Source organism: Scomber japonicus, chromosome 11 (genome assembly GCF_027409825.1).
Source record: "Scomber japonicus isolate fScoJap1 chromosome 11, fScoJap1.pri, whole genome shotgun sequence".
NCBI classification, from domain to species: Eukaryota; Metazoa; Chordata; class Actinopteri; order Scombriformes; family Scombridae; genus Scomber; species Scomber japonicus.
Window position 1 is genome coordinate 4,768,680 of NC_070588.1, and position 19,154 is coordinate 4,787,833.

The following is a 19,154-nucleotide window of genomic DNA, read 5'->3' on the forward strand; positions in this document are numbered from 1 at the left end:
CTAAAACCAAAACACACACACACGGTGCCGGGACTCCTCTCAGTCACTTCTGTTCTTCTTTACTTTCTTTTTTTCTTCTTCTTTTTGGACTTTTTTCGTACTGAAGCTGAGTTATGGATCCGCTGGTTGCTGCTATCGATCAGGGCACGAGCTCGACGAGGTTTCTGGTGAGTGACGTGGTGCAGCTGCATATTGTCTCTATACTCACATTAACACAAAAACACCTTTATATTCACTTCATCCTCATCCTCTATCAGCACATATGTATTGAAAATCATTGAAACTGCACTTTAACGCTGTTTTTGCTGAGTTTTAATCGGATTGACTCTCTAATCTGCGCCCCTGCTGGTAACACAGCACATGAGGAGCAGTCAGGTTTAATACCAAGCTTGATATAATTACCTTTTATCTCTTCAAATAACCAGATAATCACTTTCAATATTAAAGTTATTATTGATTTGAAAGTATTTTAAAGTACCTCTGAATATGATGACATACTTTTATTTTGTTATGTCTTTAATTTTTAATTTAAATTAATTTATTTTTATTGCTTTACTTTCTTCCTGCCTCTTTGATTTAATGCTTTTATTTTCTTATCTTTTTAATATTTGCATGTTTTTTATGGTCTTTTTTTTGTATTCTGTGGATTTTATTCCTGTGAAAGGTGCTACTGTATATAAAATCATTATTATTATTATTATTATTATTTTTATATTATGACATTTTGCAGTAATAAGTTAGTTGAAGAGATTAACAGCTGTGTTGACATTGTGAGGAATTGTTTAAAAACACAGAATTGAAGCACTATTTAATCAAAATGGTTTAAATAGATTAGTTATCAGTTTGACTATTTGTATTTAAGAGTTTTTACACATTGAATACTATCTGTTATTACATCAGTCTACATTTTATAAAGATATAAAGTCACTTTATTAGATGAACAAACATAACACCCATTTCCTTTTTAAAGTCATTAAACCTACTGTGTGAGGTTTTTCTGTGCTTTTAGTTTGAAATTCCCTTCATTACCAATCACTCTTAAATTAGATGCCTGAAATAGGTCAGCTGGAAGATTGAGACTTGGCTCAGGAGCAGCAAGTGGTGTGTGGTCATCACTTTTATTTTGGGATATTTGGAAAGATAAAAGTTCAATATGATAGATTCCCCAAAGAATAGATAGAAAACACATCAAATATATCAACGTTTTCCAGTTGAAACCTTCTTTTATTTGGCTTTTACATCATCACACAACTCATAACACAAGATTGAAAGCTGTTTTATCTTTTAGTCGATTCACACATGTTTATTTTCAATCTCTGGTTAAATAAATAAATGAAGGTTAACAGTGACTATTGACTTTACACTCCATGTTTTATATGTTTACTTCATTATTGAGCAGCTCTTTCCAAACCAGAGAGTCTTTGACCCTCGCTGAGGCTCTGGTGTCATCTGACCACACTCTGATCAAACACAGAAAACAGGTCATTTTGACTACGACGTTAAACTTTTACCTACATTGGTTGTTTTTCAAGAAGACTCAATAACGCCAATAAGTGAACACGTCTGCAGTTACAGATGATGATTAAACCCGTAAAAACCTCCAGAGGACCTGAGATTGGGTTTGACCTCCACGTCTTATTGTGTTGGTTTGACTCTTATCTGTAGTTATAGTCAGCTGAAGCAGCTTTGTAGCAACTTCATGAGCTGACACTGACTTTTTTTCCTTTTGATAAAGTCTTTAGCCTAAATATGTCACATGTGTATTATTGTTATGTTAGTTTGTGTTATTTTGCGTTACTTTTTATTTCTTCATGTACAACTCGTCATGATCTAACCTCTACATAATTCATGGATAAATAAGGTTTTGGCAAGATGAGCAATTCAAATATATCTTTAGACTAGTTGTAAAAGCAGCATCAGGTTTGTTAAAATATACATTTAGTATTTTTGTTGGTTTTATAACATTTAAAATGACATTTGCACCATTTTTTACCAAAAGTAAGACTGAATGCTCCTGAAAATGTCAAATGGTGTAACCACAAAAGAATGATAAATATTAAATATTTTATCCACCTACAGTGTATTTAAGTGGACTTAAAGGATAATTACAGTTTTTTACAACCTGGACTTTATTTCTAGCATAAAATACAATCATTTACTCACCCAGACAACTTTGGTGTCATTTGGAGTTGTTTGGACGAAATTAGCTCCAGTGGATTGCGCGTATATCCGTATAATGCGAGTACACGGGGCACCGAAGTGCAGCCTCTATATAACACATCTGGCAGAACCAGACTCAGAGTGGGCGGCCATCTGCCTCGACCGGTTGGGGTTGAGAGGAGAGGAGAGGAGAGAGAGGAAGGATAGAGGAGAAAGAGGAAGGATAGAGGAGAGAAGCACAATGAAAATCAATAATGAAGCTAGAAGGTCTGGGACTGGAATCTGTCATCCGGACGTCTACAGGTCCAGATTACCTGTGAGACCAGAAAGCACAGACAACTCCGGGGAAGAAGTTTAGCTTATTGATGCATTAATAGAACATGAATGTTAATGGATATAGATGGATGGATAGAGAGAGAGAGAGAGGGAGATGGAGGAGGAGAGAGGAGCTCAGTGCATCATGGGAGTCCCCCGGCAGTCTAAGCCTATAGCAGCATAAGCAAAGAGCTATAAGCTATATCAAAAAGGAAAGTTTTAAGCCTACTCTTAAATGTAGGGAGGGTGTCTGCCCCCCCGGACCAAAAATTGAATGCTTCTATTCACATGACGGGTATCGAATGAAGTACTCAGTTGGTACTTCCTTCCTTCCTTCCTTCCTTCCTTCCTTCCTTCTTTCCTCCCTCCCTCCATCCCTTCCTTCCTCCCTCCTTCGTTCCTTACTCCCTTCCTTCCTTCCTCCCTTCTTTCCTCCCTCCCTTCTTTCCTTCCTTCCCTCCTTCCCTCATTTCCTTCCTTCCCTTCCTTCCTTCCTTCCTTCCTCCCTTCTTTCCTCCCTCCCTCCTCCATCATGGGAGTCCCCCGGCAGTCTAAGCCTATAGCAGCATAAGCTAAGAGCTCTAGGAGCCCTAACTATAAGCTTTATCAAAAAGGAAAGTTTTAAACCTACTCTTAAATGTAGGGAGGGTGTCTGCCCCCCCGGACCAAATATGTAATGCTTCTATTCACATGATGGGTATCGAATGAAGTTGGTATCAGTATCACTTTAAGGATGCTTGGATTGGTACTGGTATCATAATGTTTGAAATGATACCCAGCCATGATTAGATATCTACATCAGCACATTACAGACATGTAAATAAATGAAATAATATCACAAACTATAAACATGGAAAGTGAAAATCTAATATATTTGACACAGGCTCAATACAAAGTTAACTTATTTACATTTTTATAGTTTTTATTGTGCACATGTGGACATAAGTATGTGTTGGTTGATGAACTCTGTGGCTACATGTTGCTGTTTCCTGTGTGATCTTTGCCTTTCATTTGTCATTTCCTGTCAGCAACAAAGAAGGCGTCAACCAAAGCTTACTCTATTATTACACATCCATCCACAGAATATAATAATAACTTTTTAAAACAGCGCTACAAAATGCTTTCCAAGTTTCAGAGTAAAACATAGAAAGAGCTCAATTGATAGTTCAACAGGCAATTAAGATTATAAAAGCATCAAATCATATAACAGTCAAAGCAACAATAGTCAAAACCATTAAATAAAGATAAAATATAGACTTAAAAGATTATAAATATCCTGTATTTAATCATATAGAGCTTGAGAAATGTGCTTTATGGAGGAGTCCTCTTGTGTTGACTCAGACAGATGAAACTTATATTTTCCTGTATTTTTAGATTTAGAAAGAGTTTTTATAAACTATATATATTTTTTTAAACATCTGTTTTTTACATTTTGTTAGTTTTACAGAGAACAATACAGAACAAGGCACATATAGGTCATTATAATAGCAATAATAATGATAATCAAACAGAAATACAGTAAAAGAAATAATAAAAAATAAATACAATTAACTGTTAAACAAAATAAAAAAATAAAATAAAATTAACAACAACAAAAAAAAGATAGTAAAAAATAAAAATTTAAAAAAACAAAACACATAAATAAAAAATAAAAACAAACACACTCAAAAATAAATAAATAGAATAAAATAATATTAATAATATAAACATATATTAACTTTAAATGTTGAGCACCACAAAGTAAACACATCTACACACTGCTGGAATAATCAAAAAGCATTTAGATGCACTTGATAACAGTCAGCTGATAAGAGACATATCACATGATGTAGTTTTATGATCTCTAGTGAATCACTGATAAAACCTGATCCTCTGCTCGGTTAGCAGTCTCACCGGTCGCGAGGCTCAAAATGACATCAGATGTTCCTCTTTAACGTTCCTCCGGTGGGTCATGACGGGGGTGAAGTTGTTCCTGTGTGCCGTCCAACTGTAGACACCTTTAACTGAATGTGAAACCTCTGGTCGTACGCTGGTGTCAGAGGGTTCAGCAGGTGGTTTTAGAGGGGGGGGGGGGGGTTAAGATTGAAGACTGCATGTGGGTCAAAAGTCCTTCATGGTTAATGCTTTCCAGTTTTTTTGTTTTTTTGGGTACTGTCTTATCACCTAAGCAGAGGAAATACTGACATTCCTCTTTTACTGCAAGTTACAACTAATACGCAGTAGGGTTGCAAATTCCCGGGAATTTTCAAACTTGGAAACTTTCCATGGGAATTAACGGGAATAAACCGGGAATTTACTAAACTGAAGGCATGTTGTGTAAAAGTTGTGTAAAATAATATTTTAGCATAATCCTGACTAAAACAACCAGATTAGCACACACTAAATTACCCTCAATTGCCATAAATTCCCATAGTTCCCATGGAAAGTTTCCAATTTGGAATATTTCCAAAATTCCCCAGCTTAACTTCCCATGGAAATTTACCAGAAACTTTCCGGAAATGTTCCACTCCTTTGCAACCCTAATAAGCAGTCATGTTTAATTCCTTCCATCTCCTGCAGTGGTTTATTTGTGCTGAGTGTTGCGACATGGTGGGGTGATGATCGTGTCAGGTGGAGAAAGGGAGGATGACTTCCCGCAGTGAGCTCTGTGTCACAAGATATTACACGGAAATAATAAAAATAAATAAAACTTTCCCTCACGTCACCACGCCAACATTACCTGATTTCCTGCAAGTGTTTTACAACCCTGCTGTTGTCTTCCTGTCTTATGATGCAACATCTGCTTTGGTTTGACTGTTTATATAAAGTATAAAAGTATAAATTATCAGCCAATTCTTTGGTTAATTCCAATTTATTACCATGTTTTACACATATTTTAAGGAAATTATGGTCAAATAGCCTCATTTAAAGGACATTATACCTCATTTTTTTAGCCTGATTGGGCAAGTTTTTAAATTAAATAAGATAAAATAAAACTGTGGTTGTATAATAATTTAGAAATAAATAAATAAAAATAATAAAATGAAATAAATAAATAAAAATAATAAAATGAAAGAAAGAAATAAAAATAATAAAATGAAATAAATAAAATAAAAATAATAAAATAAAATAAATAAATAAAAAATAAACAAAATAAAAAATAAAATAAATAAAAAATAAATAATAATAAATCAATTTAAAAAAAATAATACATTTTTTTATGCTGAACTCCTATTTTATGCTTTATCCTTTATTTTAGTCTAGCTTTTTATTTTCTTTCTTTCTGTGTATTTTATTTTTTTATATAATTGGTTGGCTTTTCTTTTCTTTTTAATTGTATGTCAAATATTTTTACAGTTAAATCATCTGATATTTAGTTTTTATGTAAAGCACATTGAGTCTCCCCTGTGTATGAAATGAGCTATATAAATAAAGCTGTCTTGCCTTAACAGGATTTTAGAGTAAAACTAGTATTAATGTTGCTTTTTTTATTATTATATATTTGTGATCTTATGAGCTCTATTTTTCTCCGCAGGTGTTCAACGCTAAAACAGCTGAACTGATCAGTCACCATCAAGTAGAGATCAACCAGAGTTTCCCGAAGGAGGGGTGAGTTCAATGACCTTTTTTTATGAAGCAATATCTATAAATGCAATCTGCTCAGAGATTAGTTTAAATCCAACAGATACGTGTTCATTCAGTATTTTAACTCATTCTTGATAAACAACAGAAGCGTGTCCTCGTCCTCACAGTGCTCTCACCTAGAAACCAAAGTTACAATTTAACAGCTTTTTACATTAATAGCTTTTTTTTATTTGATGATGTGAAACTAAATTGAGTCCAAAGGTCCAGCTTGTGTTTTTATTGTCGGCACAAAACATTTGGCAACGTTGACTGATTATTATTGTCTACAGTAGCAGAGGCTGGTATATTTAACAGAGGAAATAAAATACTCATTATACTGAATGTACGTATATCTACTCTTTAACCCTCCTGTCGTCCTCCCGGGTCAAACTGACCCCATCTCTCTTTTGACTGTTCCTTCTTTCCTCCCTTCCTCCCTCTTTCTTTAATTTTTCCTTCATTCTTCCCCTCCTTCCCTCTTTCTTTGCTCCCTCCTCCTTCCATACTTCTTTCCTCACTTCCTTCCATTCTTCCATCCTTCCTTGCTTCCTTCCTTCTTCCTTCCCTCCCTCCTTACTCCTTTCAATCCTTCCTTCCTTCCTTCTCTCCTTCCTTCCTTCCTTCCTTCCTTCCTTCCTTCCTTCCTTCCTCCTTTTCTTCCCCCCTTCCTTCTCTCCTTCCTTCCTTCCTCCTGTCCTTCCTTGACCCGAAGACAACAGGAGGGTTAATTAATTATTTACTGGGTGACATACTGAACTCTAAACTTAACTGACTCACTATGTAGCTTATATTACATGCACAAGATGCATAACATTAAATGAATCAATAAATAAAGTATAAAAGGAAATAAAAATACTTATATAACCTGTTGTTGAGTCCCTTTACACTGTATGTACGGATAATCTAGCCTTTAATTTGCTATATATTTTGTATTTTAATGCACATTTCAGTCATTATTTAGCACATGATACAAGGTTAGATCTCATTTTTGTGTGAGGTTTTTCTGTGCTTTTATTTTGAAATTCCCTTCATTACCAATCACTCTCCTTCTCTGTCTGAGCCGGTATGAAAACTACAAACCTGCCGCTGGATTATTTCCACCAAATCCAAATTCATTTATCACTTTAAACCTGTGAAGTGATCCATTTTGTGTTTTTATCAATCAGCTGGGTGGAAGAGGACCCTAAGGAGATCATGCAGTCTGTCTATGAGTGCATGGAGAGGACTTGTGAGAAACTGTGTCAGCTCAACATCGACGTCTCCAACATTAAAGGTGGGGAACGGTGTGTGTGTCTTCACCTGTTAACTGTGTGTTAACCACACGGCTGGAGGAGGTGAGGAGTGTCTTTATTGACTTTTTAATTTATGTTGTTTGTTGTTTTTCTTAGCGGTGGGAGTGACCAATCAGAGAGAGACCACCTTAGTCTGGGACAAAGAGACCGGAGAGCCGCTCTACAACGCTATTGGTGAGTACATTTTTATATGTGAATGAATGAAATATGAAGTACAGTTAAGATCATTTAACCCTCCTGTTGTCCTCGAGTCAAGGAAGGCAGGGAGGAAGGAAAGGAGGCAAGGAGGCTGGAAGGAAGGAAAGGAGGGAGGAAGGAAAGAAGGAAGGGAGGACGGAGGAAAGAAGGACAGAAGGACAGGAGGAAGGAAAGGAGGAAAGGAGGCGGGAAGGAAGGAGGGATGGAAGGAAGGAAAGGAGGGAGGAAGGAAAGAAGGACAGAAGACAGGAAGGAAGGACAGAAGGAAGGTAAAAAGGGAGGAGGAAGGAAGGAAGGAGGGAAGGAAGGAAATAAGGAAGACAGGAGGGAGGAAGGAAGGACAGAAGAAAGGAAGGAAAGAAGGAACAGTCAAAACAGACGGGGTCAATTTGACCCGGGAGGACGACACAAAGCTTAAACACTTTCAAAATAAAGCGTCAATGTGAGAAAATACCAATATCAAACTGATCTATTAAATAGGAGAAAGGAAAGGAAAGAAAAGAAAAGTGGTTTAATTGAAGTGTACTTGTGGTCAGATCTACTTTGAATTTAGTGATTTTCTTTTTTTTGTACCAATAATTGTGCAGAGTCAGCCTCATTACTTCATACTTCTTGATTGTAACATCGTCCATTGAGCAAAAAACGAAGGCTGTGTCATCAGAGAAAACAGCTCAACTCATGTCTGGGGTTGCATCAGATTGTAGTGTCCTGTGTCATATCTGACCCCCCCCCCTCACCCTCACCCCCCACCCCCACCCACTGTCCCATGTGGCAGTCATTCAGCTGTAGGAGTTGAGCTCATTCACCAGCAGAGAGAAGAGAAAGCTTTTCATTCTCAACCCTTCAGGCCCTTTATTTAAGAGTTTCAGCCTGCATAGACGAGTTTGTGTGCAGGCTGGAATGTGTCTGATGTTTTCGGGGGTGGGAGGGGGTCGGTGCGTGGTCAGTCGACCTCTTTCAGTGTGGACAATGATTCTGCAAGAGGCCAGCAGGAATGTCCAGTTAGTCAGTATGAAAAGGAAACACATGCGAGTGATTTTTGAAGACTTCTGATTGCTTTCAGTGTGTCTCAGTGTCCTTTTATAGTTAAAGCTCACATATATTGTTGCTGTCTGTTCTGACATTCATATAAACTTTAATCATATATCTCATGATGAGGAAAATTGGACTTCATTATGTAAACTTTTCCCTCCGTTAATTCCTGAATTGAGCAGCCCAGAACGGACAAACTAAACTCTGGCTTTAAAGAGGACCATTTGTGTTTTTCAGCAAGTTTCATTCTCCTAAACGATTGTAAGGGGAGAGGAAGGGTTATTCATTTGGGTGCACACTGCTCTTTTTTTAATGCACTGATTCACTGTTGAAATATGATGGTTGAATGAGTCATTGAACAGGTTTGATAGCACCTTTTTAAAATCATAATCCAGGGATTATTATTAACTGTTAAATCAGGAGAAAGGCCACAGAAGAGAAGTAGGGTGTGAATAGTTTTTAGTTGGACAACAAGTGGTGACCTTTTTAGAGATTAAAAACTGAGATTTTTAACCAAATTGAATGGTATATTTCTTCTTCTACCTCTGCTAGCAGGTATGTTTCCATTTCATCATGTCTCTGTTGTGTCTTCATGGCTCAGTTGTCTTCAGCATTGTTGGTTTTAACCTAAGCTTTATTTGTGGCTGAACTGGTGCTGCTGGTTCTTTATAGCCCCACAGCTGCAGGCCAGTTTCCATTTTATATTTAAGGTTTTATATCCTGTGATTTTTACTTGCTTCATGCGTCAAAGAATGTAAATAAATGAGACAGTTTTGTGGAGTTATCTGAGCAGAATTGAAGCTTTAATGCAGGCTGAATATCTGAGGTGTAAATCTTCCTCGTCTGTTGTGTCTGTAGTTTGGTTGGACCTGCGCACACAGTCCACAGTGGAGAGGCTCATCAACAAAACTCCTGGAAGAAACAAGAACCATCTCAAGGTGAGAGCGATGGACAGGAAGTTTACTACTAATAATCTTGGTGATCTCTTTGTTGTTGTTTTATTTCCTGATACGAAGGAATGTTGTCCTCACGCTCTAATCTGAGTTTCCGCTGTCCTCGTCTCTCCAGCACAAGACAGGCCTTCCCATCAGCACCTACTTCAGCGCGGTGAAGCTGCGTTGGATGCTGGACAACGTGGACGAGGTGCGACAGGCGGTGCTGAGTGAGCGAGCCATGTTCGGCACGGTGGACTCCTGGATCATCTGGGTAAGAGCAGCGCTGAGATTAAGACTTCAAATGATAACAGATGAGAGTATTTTGTGATATGATGCTTTAATCCAGAGTTTTGCACTATATATAAGGTTCTTTAAAGTCTGCCGCCAAATGTATGAAATTAGGCTTCAGAGTTAGGCTTCAATTAGGCTACCAAGTGTCACCTGTCAACCAAAGTCACCACCTCTACCAGAAACACGGACGCTAGGTCTGAAAGCTTTCTGCCGCTAGCTCGGCAGCTAGCTCAGCGGCTAGCTCAGCTGGTAGCTCGGCGGCTAACTCAGCTAACTGGCGAACTGTAGACTGTAGTAGTAGTGTGTGCTGAATGTATTTATACCTCTACAGCAGCAGGGTTAGGGTTAACCCTGTCAATCAAAGTCACCACCTCTACCAGAAACACGGACGCTAGGTCTGAGAGCTTTCTGCTGCTAACTCAGCTGCTAGCTCGGCGGCTAACTCAGCTAACTGGCTAACTGTAGTGTGCGCCGCCCACTAAATCCTGAACACAGAAATCTTGAAACACAGTTTGTGAAGCCTAGCTCCACAATTCAAATCTAAATGGTTGAAATGCTTTTTATACCTTTTTTAGAAATACATTTATGACCTATTTAATGTGTTTAGAAGAAAATGTTTGAATTCACTTTACACGGTCTTTAACTCTGCATTATTTGTCCTCAGTGTCTGACGGGGGGCAAGAACGGAGGGGTCCACTGCACAGATGTCTCAAACGCCAGTCGCACCATGCTCTTCAACATTCACACCATGGACTGGGATCCTGAACTCTGCAGGTAAACAAACATTTACACACACACACACACACACACACACACACACACATACACACACACATACACACACACACACACACACACACACACACACACACACACACACACACACACACACACACACACACACACACACACACAGAGTGAATCATGTGATGAGTGTGTGAACAGCTAACTAGATTTTAACATATTTATGAGGAAACACAGAGCAGGTTTTTAGTGAGAAATGTGAATGTAAAGATAACTGTGTTTGTTTGCCAGAAGTCACGACAGAGTAACTTTCAAGACTTTCAACTTTAGATTGATGCTGTTGCTATATATCAACACTAAAACTCCCATAGACAGTCTGCACATTTAAATTACACATATTCCGCACATTTCCAGCTCTATATATTTATACTGGAATATCTTTGCATGATTTAAACTCCCAATAACACAATTCATAATTCAATAATTCAATACCTTTTATTGTCATTGCACATTGTACCATGAAGTTAAGTGTACACACAGTAAACATAACTACATACAGTAACATAAAACCATAGGCAAAAAGACACATTACAGTCGAATAATGATCATCATCATCTGATTGCTTGTTGTGCTGCTTTCAGGTACTTTGACGTCCCGATGGAAATTCTCCCTCAAGTCAAGAGCTCCTCTGAAATATACGGCTTGATGGTAAGTTAACCTTCAGACCTCTGTGTGTGTGTGTGTGTGTGTGTGTGTGTGTGTGTGTGTGTGTGTGTGTGTGTGTGTGTGTGTGTGTGTGTGTGTCCTACAGTCACACATTGTTTTGAACAGTATCAGTAAATATGCTTTTTTTATAACTCGATAAGATTAAACGTGTAATTCTTCAGAACTCCAGATAACACACTACTAGTGAAGTAATAAAGCGTTTTCCAGCAAAGCGATGCCTGTCTTTTTAAAATCTGACAGCGATAAGTTATCGTGCGTCTCTGTTTGTCTATGAGGGGATCTTATCTCTGCACCATAACATGGTTTTACGTGTTTAAAATGTTTTTTTATGCAACACGCACCTTTGCCTCACAGTCCAGAGGTCAACAAAGAGGCGACTGTGTTTGTTTTCCTCACTTTTATAGGTCAGACTTTCCTTTTTTTTTAACCTTTGGATACCTTTTTAATGGCAGGTTGTCAATTTAGGGGGCGAAAGTATTTCTAAGAGCCAAAAAGAGACTGTTTATCTCTTTAGCTGTTACTACTTTTGCTTAATGATATAGTTTAAACCAGTAGTATTCAGTTTTACATTGAAAACTTCGTGCAGCTCTTATACTGTAGGTGCTGCAGCTTTTAATACGATGATAACTATCAACATAAACTGTGTGCACCCAAAGGTATCATCATAGATAATCAACATCAACAACAACATGAATTACATCATCAGGTACAGAGTACAGTCTAGATCTGCTCTATGTGAAAAGTGCCATGTGATAACTTTTATTGTGATTTGGCTCTATATAAATAAAACCCTTTTATGTCGATCACACTGACATGAAAATATAAAATATGTTGAGTCCTTTTAATTATATGAACTATTTCCATGGATGTTGCATTTTCAGCTACAAGCATATTATATAATTAGCTACTGACAGTATATAAGATGTAAAGGGTTAGGGTTAGGGACTTTTTATTTAATCTTAATAGTTCTTATCATATTTAGGGACCAAATCAGGATAATGGCCTATTTGTGGAATATAGGTTTTGAATATAGGCATACTGGTTTATGGGTTTGAGTTCCCAGTCACTTCCATTGATTAGACTAGACTTAGATGCCTCTTGCTTAATCCAGATGTCTTACATGTGAACATATTTGGTGTTGACTCATACTGTGTGTTTTTTGAAGATCTGGGTCGAACCATTGCCTTCAGACGGGGGACGAATTATAGGAAAAACCAATATAAAGTAACTTAATAAGCAACCACATGCTTCCAAACACTTGATTCTTGCCTCTTTTTCCTTTTAATTTGTCCCCCGGTCTGTTACAGTCAGTGTTAACCTGCAGTTTTATTTCTTTAAAATCTAACTACGTGTCTGTTTCTGTCTCCTAACCAGAAATGCAACTCTCTTGCAGGAGTTCCTATCTCAGGGGTAAGGACCTTCGTATCTTATCTAAATGTAAACTTTAAAAGAGTGACATCTGTATTTGCTCTCCAGATGTTTCTGAGTGGCAGTTTCCATTAAAGCCTCTGACGTACTTAAACTAGGCTGAATAGCTCATCACTGATATTATATAGTTGTGTATTTTTTCAATGCATATGTCAGTCTATAAATCTTGAGGCATTTCTATACTGCAAAAAATATCTTTTAAGCATTGGCTGTGTTTTTATGTATTTCAAGCTTATTCTCATTTTATAATATAAGTAAACTGGAACTGATGAGCTGGACTTATAAGAGTTCTTATAAGTGAAGTAGTGAGTTTTATAGTCATTGATTGACAATTTTTGCTGCTAATGTAATTCTAACATCTGTCAGACACTTGAACTGTTGGACCTGGTGACAATTCTTCAAGAACCAAATTTTCAGGGATGTTTTTAATGGTTTTAAAAATAATTTAGCTGGCATATTCTTTTTTCTAAATCCTAAAATATCAATATTGATGTTTAACTCAAAAAGCCAGGTTGTAGTTTCAGGATCAAGCTTGACACTTAACACTTTTCTGGTATTTTATAGACCAAATTACAAACTTAATTGACAGATTATTTATGGAAATAATAATTATTTGCAGCTGTAATTCATGTTCTGTTTAAAATGTGCAACCTGCTAACAGTGACCTTTTCTCCGTCAGTGTCTTGGCGACCAGTCGGCTGCTCTGGTTGGTCAGATGTGCTTCACAGAAGGCCAGGCCAAAAACACGTAAGCCATTTAAAATCTTCTTTATTTAATCTCTCTGCTATATTATTATTAGAATAAGCTAAGTCTACTTTTTATAAGGACAATCAGAGACTTTCTAATCTTGTCTTTTGTCCACTCTCTGTCACATGAAGGTACGGGACCGGCTGCTTCTTGCTCAGAAATACAGGGACCAAGGTAAGATATCACACCAAAGAAACATATGACTTATCTTTAATCAAATTCACTATTTCCATTTGTACTGTTGTTATTTCACTCTTAATTAAACATGTTTTTCTTCTGGTTTCTTCAGCCTGTCATGTCAGACCACGGCCTGCTGACCACCGTCGCATACAAACTGGGGAAAGAAGCGCCTGCCTCCTACGCTCTAGAGGTGTGTGAGAGACTTTTAATCAGCTGTGCTCATTTAGAAATAAGTTTGAATTGCTGATTTTATGATTATGAGTCCACTGAAGCTTTGAGGTTGTTTGAGTCCAATGTTTTTGTGTCTTCCTTTCAGGGTTCAGTGGCGATCGCTGGCGCAGTGGTGCGATGGCTGAAAGACAACATGGGCATTGTGCAGTCGTCCTCAGAGATCGGTACATAAACTTACATCTAAATACACCTGAACACATCACACTAATCTTCAGCCCTTAAAGTAGAATAAGTAACAACTCTTCCTCCTCATCTTCTCCTTTTCAGAGAAACTCGCAGCTGCAGCAGGCACGTCTTACGGCTGTTACTTTGTGCCGGCTTTCTCTGGACTCTACGCCCCCTACTGGGAGCCCAGTGCCAGAGGGTGAGACAGTCAGCTGTGAAAACACACATTCATGCTGTGATCTGACCCTAAATTGAGAAGAAAACAGCACTCTTATTGATAACAGGGTCAAGAAGTTGTTGGGTTTTTGCTCATATTAGACCAGTAGATTCTCACTTTCTTTCCCGAAGATACCGACCATCTAACTGAGCTATAATAGAGTATAAAACAGGATATCATTTAAGCTTTATGATGCAGCAGTTGTCATGACAACTAACCCTAACCCTTTGTGTGTTTTCCAGCATCATCTGTGGACTCACACAGTTCACCAACAGGAACCACTTGGCTTTTGCTGCTCTGGAGGCCGTCTGCTTCCAGACCAGAGAGGTGAGCAGCTTCTCATCACTTCCTGTTGTTTTTTAAAATATTTTTCTATTTAAATTACTGTTTTTTTTTGTTTTTTTTAAATATTTTTCACTGTATAAATCTATCTGCCAATTTCTAAAGCCAACAGCTGTTAATATTCATTTTACCAGCATGTACAGCTGTTCAGGTGTTTAACCCTCCTGTTGTCCTCGAGTTAAGGGAGGAAGGAAGGAAAGGGAGAACAAGAAAGGAAAGGAGGGAGGGAGGAAGGAAGAAGGGAAGGAAGGAAAGAAGGAAGGGAAGGGAGGGAGGAAGGAAGGGAGGGAGGGAGGGAGGAAGGGAGGGAGGGAGGAAGGATGGAAGGGAGGAAGAAGGAAGGAAGGAAGGAACAAGGAAGGAAAGGAGGGAGAGAGGGAGGAAGGAGTAAGGAGGGAGGAAGGGAGGAAAGACAGAAGTAGGGAGGGAGGGAGGAAGGAGGGAAGGAAAGAAGAAAGGAGGATGAAGAGAGGAAGGCAATAAAGAGAGATGGAAGGAGGGAAGAAGGAAGGAAGGACAGAAGGAAGGAAAGAAGGAACAGTCAAAACAGACAGGGTCAATTTGACCCGGGAGGACGACAGGAAGGTTAAAACCCCTGTTTGAGGATTTTTGTAACTGATATCAGCTGATTTGTAATTTAACTGAAAGTCTCGTTGTGTGTGTTTCAGATCCTGGACGCCATGAACCAGGACAGCGGCGTCCCTCTGACTCAGCTGCAGGTGGACGGAGGCATGACGTCCAACAGGTTACTGATGCAGCTGCAGGCGGACATCCTCTGCATCCCCGTAGGTAAGAAGACCACACACACACACACACACACACACACACACACACACACGCACACAATCAATACATGTGCATCTCTAAGGGACTTTATATATCAGTGTTAGTGTGAAAATGCAAAGTGAAATAAAATGAAAAGCAGCTCAGGTAAAAAAAAAAAGGTGAATTTGTCTTTCATGGAAGCAGCCGAGCAAAATGCTGCATCACTAAATTCATCCGTCCTGATTCACCTTTAAAGTTTAGAAACCACCTCTGACGTGAATCTGGACCTGGACCTTCAGACTCTGTCCTGTCTGACTTTTGTCCCATTTGGAAACGAGACACACACACACACACACACACACACACTCTCTCTCTCTCACACACACACACACACACACACACACACACACACACACACAACCTTCGACACACACCTATTTATACAGTGTGTATACTAGAGTAGGAAAAGCCAACAGTGTGTGTGTGTGTGTGTATGTAACGTTACATCATGAATTAAAACTGCTTATCATACTTTATTCATCTTAAATAAAGACTGTGTTACCTAGGAAACGGGGATAAATACAATTCAAACTTCCTGCTGTGTTTGCTGACACCCGTTTTGTCATTTTTGAACATTAACTCAGTATTTAGTTCTTAATCTTTTCTCTGTGTGACTTCCTGTGTTCGTCTCGTCCTCCGGCTGCTCCAGTGCGACCCGACATGTCAGAGACGACGGCTCTGGGTGCGGCCATGGCAGCGGGGGCGGCAGAGGGGGTGGGTGTGTGGGACATAAGCGCCGATCACCTCCCGCACGTCACATCTGTGAAATATGAGCCTCAGATTCACTCTGACGGTAAGAACACTTGAGCTACCAGCTGATTCTGACAGCAGATCAGAGTCTCTGCTGCCATCTAGTGGACATTATTAGTATGACAGTCTCTATTTATTGTTATTTTAAATATTTCTAACAAAGTAGAGGAGGAAAATCTTTGTGTGTAACTTCATCTTCATCTCTGTCCTCGTCAACAGAGAGTGAGTTCCGCTTCGCTCGCTGGAAGAAAGCCGTCCAGAAAGCCATGAACTGGGAAACCACCGAGCCCTGCTGCAACGGAAACGGTACCAACGCTCATATTTCTGTCTTATTTAACCCTCCTGTCGTCCTCCCGGGACAAATTGACCCTGTGTGATTTGACTGTTCCTCCTTTCCTTCCTTCCTTCCTTCCTTTCGTTCCTCCCTTCCTTCTGTCCTTCTTTCCTTCCCTTCTTCCTTCCTTTCCTTCCTCCCTTATTTCTGTCCTTTCCTCCTTCCTTCCTTCTTCTGTCCTTCTTTCCTTTCCTTCTTCCTTCCTTTCCTTCCTTCCTTCTTTCCTTTCCTTCCTTTCCTTCCTCCCTTCCTTCTGTCCTTCCCTACTTCCTTCCTTTCCTTCCTCCCTTCCTTCCTCCCTTTCTTCCTTTCCTCCCTCCCTCTTTCTCTTTCCTTCCCTCCCTCCCTCCTTCCTCCCTTCCTTCCTCCCTTCCTTCCTTCCCTTCCTCCCTCCCTTCCCTCCCTCCCTCCCTTCCTTCCTTCCTTCCTTCTTCCTCCCTTCATCCCTTCCTCCCTTGACTTGAGAAGTGTTATCAATCTGAGATATATGTGAGTTATTGTTAGTGTAGTTTTTTGTGTCTAATATTTTCATCCTGAATCTGAAGCGGTGAACAGCTGCAGGAAGCTGACTTTGATCCATTTTAGACGCTCTCTCTCTCTCTCTCTCTCTCTTTTTCTTTTTCACTGACGACAGGTTTAGGGAAGAAGATGAACGGCTCCCCCTGGGGGGTTCCTCCCACCCCTCCCCCCACCAGAGTGGACCCCTAAGGTCCGGCATTTGTTGTTGCATGCCGTGTGTGTGTGTGTGTGTGTGTGTGTGTCAGTTTGAAGTGCAACAACTTATTTTGCATATTTGCATGCTCGTCAGGGTTTCTGCAGGTCTTCAAGTGCTTTTTAAAAATGATTTAATTCCTCCTGTTCATACTGGACACTAAGTGAAACCTTCATAATACACTTATTATGTACTTTTTACTTTTGACTGGTACTGTAAGTGCAAAACTGTATTTAAAAGTTGATCTGCTGAAGCTGAATAGAAGCTCCACATCTACTTTTAAATGCACAGAAGGATTGTAGATTTAGTCCTCCATCACTTCCATAGTAAATCCATTATGAAGGGATCTAGGGATTAGATTTAATTTATAAAACTCTCAAACATGTTCTCTTACCTCCTGCAATATTTTTTCATTCATTTATGAATCCATCTAATTTCTGCCCCTCATCTGGACTAGGAGGTCATATTAATTTAAGTAATTATATCTTTAGGAGTTATTGTTATATACAGCGTTGACTGGTTTTCCATCATACTTTCATACTTTGGTCTAATTGGTCAGTATGACTGTGAACAAGTATTAAAAGTGTCAAATGAAACTTGATGAACCTGCAGAAACTCTGTGATGGAGTCGACTGTCTGTGCTGCATGTTCACATCTGGAAGAGTTACTAACACGGTGTGATGATATGGGATGATACAGATGTTTCTCTTTAATGTTTTATAATAAAGAGATTTTTCAAGTTACTCTGACACAAAAAAACAGCATCTGAACATCACTGGAGACTAACTCTTTAATGATGAGTAATGGTCTAGTTTTAGCTTCTGAAAGGAAATAATTAAGACTTTATCTGACTGTAAATACAGGAAGTGAACAGTTGACTAAATGTGGGAATAAAATTAAGTTTTTATTAATCAATAACAATCAAACTTTATTCATATAGCAGCTTTCATATAGGTTAATTTAGTTTAAAGTGTTTTACAGCTGACTGACAAGCTGATTAATAAGAGAACATAAAGAAAAGGAATAAAAACGAATTACAAAGAAATTGACACCAATGCACGCTATAGAAAATAACGATAAAAAAAGGGGAAAATTAAATAAAGAAGAGTGAGAATAGGAGAAAAGGTTTATTAAAGGTAAGACTAAATACTTATTTTTATTTAATTTCTTTTGTTCCCCCCAACCTCTCCTGGACTTATGTCATACTTTTTATTGCTCTTATGCACATATATTTAATTTCTCCCAAAAGTATGTATAAAGTTCATAAATCAGAATATATATGTAAAAAAAGAAGATATAAAACTTAAAGAATGATAATAATAATTTCAGTCCAGCTTTCATATTTGCATGTTTCTGATGTTATTAACCACTTTTATTCCTGCTTGAGTTTTTACACGTTCGCACCAACTTATTTTCCTCTATTAATCTGACTTGTATGGTGTTTTTAATATTTACTCTCTCCTTTCTTTTGAACCTTTCAGATCACCAGCAGTAACTTAACCGAAGTATTAACACCCTCACTGGAAACGAGGAAGATGAAACTTGACGGCTGCTGGACTCGCTCACATTTTTGAGCTAACGAGCCTCGATAGAAGAAGTAGAAACCCACCCGAACCCCTCCGACCCTCCAACCCTCCACCCGAACCCTCCACTCCGACCCCGAGACTCTGATGACATGACGGACAAGTTAATCATCGAACAGTGAAGGACTGTGGAGCCTAAAAGGGAAAAATTAACCACTAAAACTATGAATTTGCCTTTTTTTTTTTAAAGGTAAAATCAGGTTAATATTTAGTCTGAAGTGTCACACAGATGAACCTCATCACTGTAGCAAAGCGCGGGGGGGGGGGGGGACTGTACTGTTTATTCTTCTTTTTACTGTACATAGTGTTTTTGAGATGTATGAAATTGAAACACGACTTCAACG

General features: G+C 38.6%; 1 protein-coding gene across 1 annotated transcript; it reads left to right on the forward strand.

Annotated features, from left to right (window-relative positions):
* LOC128367583 (glycerol kinase-like) lies at positions 1 to 18,993 on the forward strand. The gene is made up of 20 exons (XM_053328186.1): positions 1 to 167; positions 5,990 to 6,063; positions 7,245 to 7,351; positions 7,467 to 7,544; positions 9,459 to 9,538; positions 9,669 to 9,806; positions 10,491 to 10,600; positions 11,212 to 11,278; positions 12,671 to 12,706; positions 13,404 to 13,471; positions 13,603 to 13,645; positions 13,761 to 13,841; positions 13,968 to 14,046; positions 14,150 to 14,246; positions 14,507 to 14,591; positions 15,275 to 15,395; positions 16,081 to 16,224; positions 16,401 to 16,487; positions 17,150 to 17,224; positions 18,709 to 18,993. The coding sequence occupies exons 1-19, from the start codon at positions 114 to 116 to the stop codon at positions 17,221 to 17,223; spliced, it is 1,623 nt and encodes a 540-aa protein (XP_053184161.1). The 5' UTR covers positions 1 to 113; the 3' UTR covers position 17,224; positions 18,709 to 18,993.
* The last annotated feature ends 161 nt before the right edge of the window (positions 18,994 to 19,154 follow it).